The following is a 9,496-nucleotide window of genomic DNA, read 5'->3' as shown; positions in this document are numbered from 1 at the left end:
GGGGCAGTGGGAGAGGGAGAGAGAGAATCCCAAGCAGACTCCATGATGAGCATGGAGCCGACACTGGTCTTGATCCCACGACTCTGAGATTATGACCTGAGCCAAAATCAAGAGGCAAACGCTCAACCAGCTTAGCCATCCACGCACCGCTGTGTGGTACAACTCTTAAATCTCCTCTTTTATGGCTGCTGTGTTTTGTGTCAGAATCAGGTCATTATAGTGAAATGATTTTGAAAGTACCTGGTGAAAAGACATGGAAGCCAGGGTAGACTAGAATATGAGTGGACTCAGTGAAACTCACAAGGAACTCCATGGTACATTTAAGAAAAAGTCTTTAAAATGATCCAGACTGAATTTGAAGTCCACAGGTGAAATTTCACAAGTATATTCAAAGACCTATGATCCCAAAACATACCTGGTTCTGGGGCGCCTGGGTGGCGCAGTCGTTAAGCGTCTGCCTTCGGCTCAGGGCATGATCCCAGCGTTCTGGGATCGAGCCCCACATCAGGCTCTTCTGCTGGAATCCTTCTTCCTCTCCCACTCCCTCTGCTTGTGTTCCCTCTCTCACTGGCTGTCTCTCTCTGTCAAATAAATAAATAAAATCTTTAAAAAAAAAAAAAACATACCTGGTTCTAACTGAACTAAAGAGGCTCTCAACCGTGCTTTCTGTCCCTTGACAATGACATTTGGGAATAAAAACCAAGAGTTAAAGACAAACTGAGTTATTCACAATTTCCGACAGGCTGGCTGTTAATATCCATTTCTTGGTCTCCTCAAGAAAGCAAATGGGGGAATACAAGTTATAATAATGGGCTGATTTTTAACCTGCTTTAACTTAAATTGTTTTTGATAGACCTTATAATTGGATATGAATGATGCTATTGTGTCAGAAAGCAGCACCCCCAGATGCTGAGGCATTGTTGCTACCTGGGGCTTCTACTTTTCTACCCTATCTGCCTATTGGAGGCCTGAGTGCTTGCTCTTTACCAAGCTTAATTATTAACTTTTAGGACTCTGGCATCCTCAGCAATGCTTACAACTGGTCACTGGCTCTATTTTTAACTAATTTTACATTTTAATATGCTGTCTTTGAATAAAATTTGCCTTTTATTCTAGGTGTAGAAATTGTGCATGTTAGATATTTGATTTCTGACTTGTAGACTGACATTCTGACAAAATTCTCTTCTACAAAAGTAATTCATGTGTTAACAAAGTTGTCCTCAGGGATGTTGAGAATAAAAGATCTTGATAATTGACAAATCCCCAAGCCAACAAATGTCTGAGAATCCTTAAGATTTGACTTGAGGGACCTTTAAAGGGATATATTAGGGTAAGTTATTTGAAAGGTGTTTTACTATAAATCAAAACATGGTCACTTCTGAAATACAATTTTTTTTTTTAAGATTTTATTTGTCAGAGAGCACAAGTAGGGGGAGTGGCAGGTAGAGGGAGAAGCAGACACCCCGCGGAGCAAGGAGCCTGATGCAGGACTTGATCCCAGGACTCTGGGGTCATGACCCAAGCCGAAGGTGGACGCTTAACAGACTGAGCCACCCAGGTGCCCCTGAAATACAATTCTTTAAAAAGGGCCTATATTTTCTGTTGAGCAAAGCTAAAATGAGGCTATAATAGACAATGGCCCTGAGAACTACTTTAAAATCACTAGTCCATACTTGGAGTCCTTTCACAGAATGGTTAAATTCTCTTGAGTTTCGCCATACTTTTTTATTAACTTGACTTACACTGAGCTATAAATCTGACTTAAAATCCTCATTCTGAGGAAAATTCTATTTGGAAATAAACAGCATTTAGGGAGTTAAGTTCCATAAGGTTAGACCTATAGTTATGAGTATGAAAGTACCCTTTTTTAAATTTAAGTAACTTTTTTTTTTAGATTTTTTTCTTTAGTAATCTCTCCACTTAACGTGGGGCGCAAACTCGTAACCCTGAAATCAAGGGAGGCATGTCCCACCAACTGAGCCAGCTAGGTGCCCCCTAAGTAAACTTAATTTCAGAGTAGTCTTAGGTGTACAAAAGTACTTGCAAAAATAGGATTCCTGTATGTACCTCATCTAGTTTCACTATTGTTCACCTCTTGACATCGCTACAGTATATTTGTCACAACTCATGTTAGCACGTTGCCATGAACTAAATTCCACACTTCATTTAGATTTTATTGGCTTTTCCTCATACCTGTCTTGTTCCAGGATACTACATTACATTTAGTCATCATGTCTCTTTAACCTCTGACCTTCTTGTTTCTTATAACCTTGACAATTTTAAGGAGTACTGACTGGTCAGGTATTTTGTAGAATGTCCCTCAATCGGAGGTTTCTGAGGTTTTTCTCTTGGTTACAGTGGGGTTATAGGATTTGGGGAGGAAGAACCCAGGGGTGCCATTTTCACTACATCTTATCAAAGATTCATGTTAGCCGTGTGACTTACCACTAACACCAATTTTGATCACCTGGCCAAGATAGTGTTGCTACGTGACTATAAATTTCCTTTTTTCTTTTTCTATATTGTACTTTTTTTAAAGACTGTACTTTCTATATTGTGCAAGTTACTAAGCACAGCCCACATTCAAGAGGTGGGAAGTTAAGCTTCCTCTCCTTGAAGGAATAGAAGCTACATAAATCATTTGGGATTTTTCTGTGTAGATGTGCCACTTCCCCCTCACTCGTTTATGAGCTTTTGTATCGGTATGGACTCATACATATTTTGTATTTTAGTTTATAATCCTATACTACATTATTTCGTTGCTCACACTGTTTCGGCTTTGGCCACTGGGAGTTTTTATTGGCTTCTGTATCCCTTCAATGTCCCCCATCCCTTGGTTTTTATGTTACTTCCTTACTTTCTGGCATTACAAGATATTCCAGACCTAGCATCAGCCATTTCTTCAAAGAGCCTTGGTTCCTTTTAGTGGAGAATAGTGTTAGAAACCAAGCTTTAGGGGTCCCTGGGTGGCTCAGTCGATTAAGTGTCTGCCTTTGGCTCAGGTCGTGATCCTGGGGTGCTGGGATGGAGTCCTACATTGGGCTCCTTGCTCAGCGGGGAGTCTGCTTCTCCCTCTACCTCCGCCTGCTGCTCCCCTTGCTGTGCTGTCAAAATATTTAAACAAAAACACAAACCCCAAGCTTTAGTTTCTCATAAGAGATTGGGTATGGGTTGTGCCCACTGCTACCGAGAGCTGGCTTCTAAACCCTCTCAGCAGACAGAGCGGTGTACCAACCTGTATTCACCTTCTCCAACCGAAATTCTGTATCCACTTCCCTCTTCCCTTAACCCCTGGCAATGACCATTCTACTGTGTCTGAATTTGCCTGCTCTAAGGACCTCATACGAGTCCTAGCTGTCTTTCTGTGACTGGCTTGTTTCACTTACAATGTCCTTCAGAGTCATCGGTGTAGTAGTAGGGATGAGAATTTCCTTCCTTTTAAAGGCTGAATGATACTCCATTTTATGTATCTATGACATTCTGTTTATTCTTTCATTGGTGGACGCTTGGGTTGCTTCACCTTTTGGCTATTATAAATGCTGCTGTGAACACAAGTGTATAGATCTGTCTGAGTCCCTGCTTTCACTGTTGCGTATAGTATACCCAGAAGGGGGATTGCTGTATTACGTGGTAATTTCTTCGGGAACCGTCCTGCTGTTCTGCAGTGGCTGCACTGTTACCAACAATGCACAGGAATTCCACTTTCTCCACCGTTTTGATGAAGTCCAACCCAGGTCACTTTTGTTGTTGTTGCCTGTGCTTTTGGTGTCTTATCCAATAAATTATTGCCAAATCTAATGTCACAAATCTTTTCCTGTTTTCTTTTCGTATGAGTTCTAGTTCTAGCTCATTTGTTTAGATCTTTGAACAATTTTGAGTTAATATCTATATATGTTGTAGTAGAGGTCCCACTTTTTTTATTCCCTGCATGTGAACATCCAATTTTCTCATATTTGTTGAAAAGACTGTCCTTTAAGCCTCATTTGGTCTTGGCACCCTTCTCAAAAATCATCAGACCATATATGTGAAGGTTTATTTCTAAACTCTCTCTTCTATTCTGTTGGTCTATGTCTTTGGGCCAGTACCATATATATATATATTTTTTAATCAAACTGTTTTGATCACTGTAGCTTTGTACTAAGTTTCGACATCAGAAGTGAGAACTCCATTTTTTTTAAGATTGTTCTGGTTATTTGGGTGTCCCCTGAGATTCCATATGAATTTAGGATGGATGCTTCTATTTCTGCAAAAAATATTGAGATTTTTGATAGGATTATATGGAATGTGTAGATGGTTTTGGGTAATACTGACATCTTAACAGTATTAAGTCTTCCAATTCATAGACATGGGGTGTCCCCCCATTTGTTATCTTTAATTTCTTTAGGCAATGTTCTGTAGTCTTAAGTGTGCAAGTCTTTTGCCTCTGGTTGTTTATTTCTAAGAATGGTTTTCTTGTTGATGCTACACTGAGTAGTGGAAAGCACAATTTTTAAGGAAGATGGAACTAACATGAAGTCAAGGCATTCATGACTTGGTTCCCTTGCTTTTGCAGACAGCTGCACTACTAAGAGATCTTTGGAGTTTTGTTGGAATAAAAAAGAGGCTAAGCAGCTTTATGTGTAAGTCACGATAAAATCTCAAGTGGCTAATTACTTATTCTTCCTCACATTCCAGGTATAGAGCTACCTCTTTTCAATCTGATTCAAAACTAATTATAAAATAGCTTTTGCTAATTTAGGATAATTCCCCCTATTACCTGTAGCACCTAGAATAGTGCTCAAAACATGTAGGTGGCCAAAAATAAGTTGAAGAATCACACACACACACACACACACACACACACACACATATTATTTAAAGGGGGAAAAAAAAGTCAACAACCTAGGCTAGAATTATTAGGTTTTATTTTTTCCTAGTACTCTTAAAGCTCAGCTTTACCATGTAACAGGCCAGACTTCCAGAATAACAACTCTTTCCCAGGCTATAACCCTTTTGAGGAGAATTTATCAAGTATCATGGTTCCAGGATGTTTCCACCCCAGAATCCTAAATAGTTACAGAATCATATCTTCTTAGGTCTGAATTGGAATCGACAATCTAGACACATGTAACATAATCAAAATAGCACATACCACTGTTTCCTTCCCTTGTGGAATGGGCTTCCCCCCTCTTTCCCCCAAAGGGTTTGTTATGAAGAGATGTTTAAGTATCTCACTTGCCAAGAAACCTGTCTACCAGATCTAATTCTTGGCTCAGAAGAAGGTACCCTTTATTCAAGAAAATTTAATAAATAGTCTGAGCTAACTGATCTCAGCCATGGATATATTAAATTTTACTTTACACCTGACTAAGCTTTGCTTTCAATACCACCTCCTATTTGTAGAAGTCAAACCTATCTTTAAAACACAATTTCATTATGACTCAGGAGAGCAGGGAAGGCCTAGGAAGGGAGTTGGCTTTTATTTTGCAGGAGGACATTCTGAAAAGAGCAGATGTTTACTTTTGAAGTCGCTAAGTGGAGAAACGGCAAACGTAAATGCTCCTCCGGTTCTGATACTGAAAACACTTGGAGGCCGGGACCTTTCTGGTCCTGAAACTATAATAAATTACATTGTTTTCAGTACAGTCAAAATGTATATTACTCTTTCATTTCTTTTCCCTGAGTTTGGGTTCACAGTTTGGTAGAGATACTTTAAAGAGGTAGTTAGTGGGCGTGAAGAGGAAACCGTTTGTCTAGCAGCACCTGGGGATGATACAAAACATCTATCATTTTGATCTCAGTTAACATTTATCTTTCCCCCTTGAATTTGCAAATGTAATAGAGGGTGATGATAATTTTTCTTTTTTCTTTTTCTTATCTCTATGGACCCTCTCTCTTATTATATCCACGCCAGTGTAATCACTATTCATAAAAATGAATAGCTCCCCCAAAGACATGCTATAAAATAAAGCCTTCAAGGTGGGGTTGTTTAGATTTAGAAGAGAGAGGCTCAACTGAGTAACTTTTATTCGTACAGTCATTAGGGAAAGTGAGCAAAACTTCCAGCACCCCCAACCACTGCCTTTTCTCCCTGGACCTGGTTTATTTAAATCATTCCTATCAGTGCTGGAGTTGATTCTAAGTTCTGGGCTCTAGGAGATCCTGCCATCTAACACGGGGGGAAACACCGGTCCGGGTCTTGGCTTCGAGTCTCACGACGGGCTGGTGGAATACTGTTTCATGAGATGCTCGTGGCAGGGATTGCAAACTCGCTCAGGCTTGATGCTTGAAGGAAGAGGCAGTTCGTTTGTTGAGCAGGCATTACAGAAAGTTCCTCTGCAATTCTTACACACGTTCTACAAGGAGAAGAGGAGGTTAGGTGGGAAACAGAAGGGCAGAGCACACGGGTGCATGGGCTACAAAGGCCAAATATGGTAATTGCTCAACGCCCAATCGAGTATTGACCGCATGTTTGCTACGTGCCAGCCAGAAGCTCACCAAATACCATCTCTGTCTACAAAGAAGCTTACCGTCTAATTCTTAGATCTAAACAGGGAGAAGCCGCGCCACAGAATTCTGAAGAACAGATAATACACAAATAATTTATCTTTAGACTACTTTCATTCATTACATCCACTTTTATGTGGGCTAATTCTAAAATTAGTTTTTAAGTACCTAAGAATACTCCAAATAAGGCAGGCAGTGAGTGACCTAGCAGCGGATGGGGTAGCCAGCCTAGGATTAAAAATTGGGTGAGCATGAACCGAAACAGCACATTCCTAATACACTGGTGCACTTAATGCTCTCCGAGAATGCTCTCTAAGCACCCTTCGGGCTATCAGGGCAGCAGGAGCGCAGCTTCCTGCATTCTCTTTATAGGGAAATTAGTCTGTTAATGAAGCCTTTTCAATCATGCAGCAGGGCAGCAGTGTCACTGGTAAGGCTGTGACAGGGGTAGTGCACACAGTAGCTCCAAGGGTCCCAATATAACGGCTGTGGAGAGTAATTTCCCCCGTTAATGATGCCACTGTCTCCCAAACAATTCACCTTCCTGAGCGTGCAGTAGAGGTAAGGGGTCACTTTTATTTGAAAGCCCAAGAGGAATTTTCCTCTGACATACTGCAGTTACTCTGCATGGCTTAGAAAAGCCAGAACTGGATTAGCAGTTTCTTTATTTTGGGACATATTTCTAGAATTCCCATACCAATTCTATAAAGGCAGGTCATCTTTATCTGATTCTGCTTATTTAAGACTAGGTCATATTATAATTTTGCTTGTTAAAATTCAGCAAGATCACAAATGGCAGCATGCATGTTGCAATCCAGAACTGGGGCACATTTCCTTATCTCTTCCAAGCACTTGTTTCTTACAGTCATTTGTCCATTTCTTGAGCATCTACAATGAAATGGGCACCATGTTACATGAGGGGGGTACCAGTGCGAGCGGGTCAGGATCTGGCTCAGACCACTTAATGTATCCGAACACTCCTTCACTCTGCCCACTCTAAGGAACTGCGGACGTGCTCTGCCAGAGACCCCTGAGGATCCGAGGGGGAAAGCAAGTGGTTTTGGTGGAGAGCTCACTTCCCTTGCAGAGGCTGATTCTCCAAATAATTCAAAGACTCCCCCTCCCCCAAAACTATCTGATTTGTTCTAAGCAGGATGAAGTATTAGAAGAGTACAGATTTTGGGGCCAAAGTCAGGTTGCAGCCTGGGCTTGGCCACTTATGACCTGAGTAACTTTGAGAAATATACTTAAAATCTCTGAGCCCAAGGTCCTCCATCTATAAACTGATGGCACAAAGGAGATAAGCTTTACAACAGGGACTTACTTGGTCCATGCTTGTTCGTTACTCTTTCTCCAGCGCGTGAAATAGCACACTCCACACAATAGGCACTCAAACATTTAGTTATAAATTTATTTTTAAAAAATTATATTTATTTTAATGGAGATTTATTGACATGACTATGACTAAAAAAAAAAAAGAAACCCTATTTTTTAAAGAGATATTTTATAAACGCTTGCTTCCTTTTGCTTTTCTCCCCGCTCTGTACTCTACAGAGCAAAATCCCTATTACTGCAAGGGACATCCCCGTGAAGAACCTGTTTGGGTCACAGCACTATTACCTTCGTTCGGCTGCCATCTTCCTGGCACAGCTGACACGTCTGCGGCTTTTCAGATAGCAGCGGCTGATCCTAAACCACATATGAAGCCTGTTAGTTTCTCTTACCCACAGCAATATTAAGACTTTCAGAATATTCATTTTTTTAGCTACAAAATGAGGAGAACCACACTACAGACTATCTGGAAACTAAAGAAACAAATTATATATGGTTCCAACACCTTAATACAGCTCTGATAATCCCATCAATATCCTTGGAACTCTTCATTTTTATAAAAAAGGAAAGCAATTTTATTTATAAGAAGAAAATTCAAGGATACAAGTGTGAAGTAGAAAGTTAAAAAAAGTCGCATCCCTCTTGTCCTACTGTATCATCGAGAATGGAAAGCAGTAGGCCTTTTTATATCTCACTGGATAAATGACAGGGTGGCTCAGTCATAGCTGCGTTTATCATCTTTCTCGTGTGGTTGTCGTATCCTCATGTTTGCAAAGTATCTTGCAACCATTTATATTTATTTCCCAGTGATCGGGAAGTATTTTTTCTGTTTTATGGAAGGGAAAACCAAGGGAAAAAGAGGTAGAGTGAGCTCTGTCAGGTCCCACAGTATGGCAAAGAGAATTTCTAGTAAGGAGTGAGACCTGCTGTTTACTTAGTTACTCTCAGAGCTCTGCTACTTCCGGTGACAGGTTCAGGCAAATGCATGTTTGTTAAGGATACTGTTAAAAGGATGGGCCCCAGGGGCCTGTGTGCGTTCAGCGACTTTCCACGCTGCCTGTGTACAGCTAGGGATGGTCCAGCCAACTACAGAATTCATACAGGATGTCTGAGGACAGGAGACTCCATTACCTGTTCATCCACACGGTGAGCCTGCAGCCTACGATGGAAAATTAAAAACAGGAACAAACAGCACACTTACTATATTTCTATATGAATCATTTCAAAAGCACAGAAAAAGCAATACCATGGTTCTTTTATGTTGCTGGGACTGGCATAATTGTTAATCTTGACCCCCAAGGAGAGGAAATTTTGGTTGTTAAATCTATTAGCAGAATCTGATCCTTGACCTACATTATGGTTCCTGTTTAAAAATAGACTTGGAGTTATAGTGTATGCTTCGTTTTTACTACCAAGAAAATAGTTTAGCATTTGTATCCCAGCCTGTAAAACTCCAATGGCCAATGCTATTCATTTTACTATCTTCCGTTATGGTATTAAAGAAATCTACCCATTACATGTCGTGTATTAGTCCCCTCTTCCAAATGTCCTGAAAATATGAACTTCAGCAAATTAATCAGGGCAAGAGGAATGAATGAGATCGTCACGGCAGTACCCATTCAAGCTGAACTATTTCTTCCTGAGACCTAGCTGAGCTCACCCCGATTTTCCCAATTTG

General features: G+C 40.5%; 1 protein-coding gene across 7 annotated transcripts in view; it reads right to left on the bottom strand.

Moving 5' to 3' along the window:
• Positions 1-4,887: 4,887 nt before the first annotated feature.
• The window catches only part of RUFY3 (RUN and FYVE domain containing 3), a 75,196-nt gene continuing 70,587 nt past the window's right edge, over positions 4,888-9,496 (bottom strand). For 4 of the 7 annotated variants that reach the window (XM_026510009.4, XM_026510014.4, XM_044388206.3 and 1 more), the window contains 3 exons: positions 8,950-8,977; positions 8,107-8,175; positions 4,888-6,335 (listed from right to left, as the gene is read on the bottom strand). In XM_026510009.4, coding sequence (XP_026365794.2) covers positions 6,192-6,335; positions 8,107-8,175; positions 8,950-8,977 — 241 coding nt within the window. In that variant the 3' untranslated portion in view covers positions 4,888-6,191. The other 3 variants (XM_026510012.4, XM_044388205.3, XR_007187918.2) reach the window with 3 other exon arrangements.

The sequence above is a fragment of the Ursus arctos genome, unplaced genomic scaffold (assembly GCF_023065955.2).
Source record: "Ursus arctos isolate Adak ecotype North America unplaced genomic scaffold, UrsArc2.0 scaffold_9, whole genome shotgun sequence".
NCBI classification, from domain to species: domain Eukaryota; kingdom Metazoa; phylum Chordata; class Mammalia; order Carnivora; family Ursidae; genus Ursus; species Ursus arctos.
The sequence above is the reverse complement of the archived record's forward strand: the minus strand, read 5'-3'. Positions and strand labels throughout refer to the sequence as shown.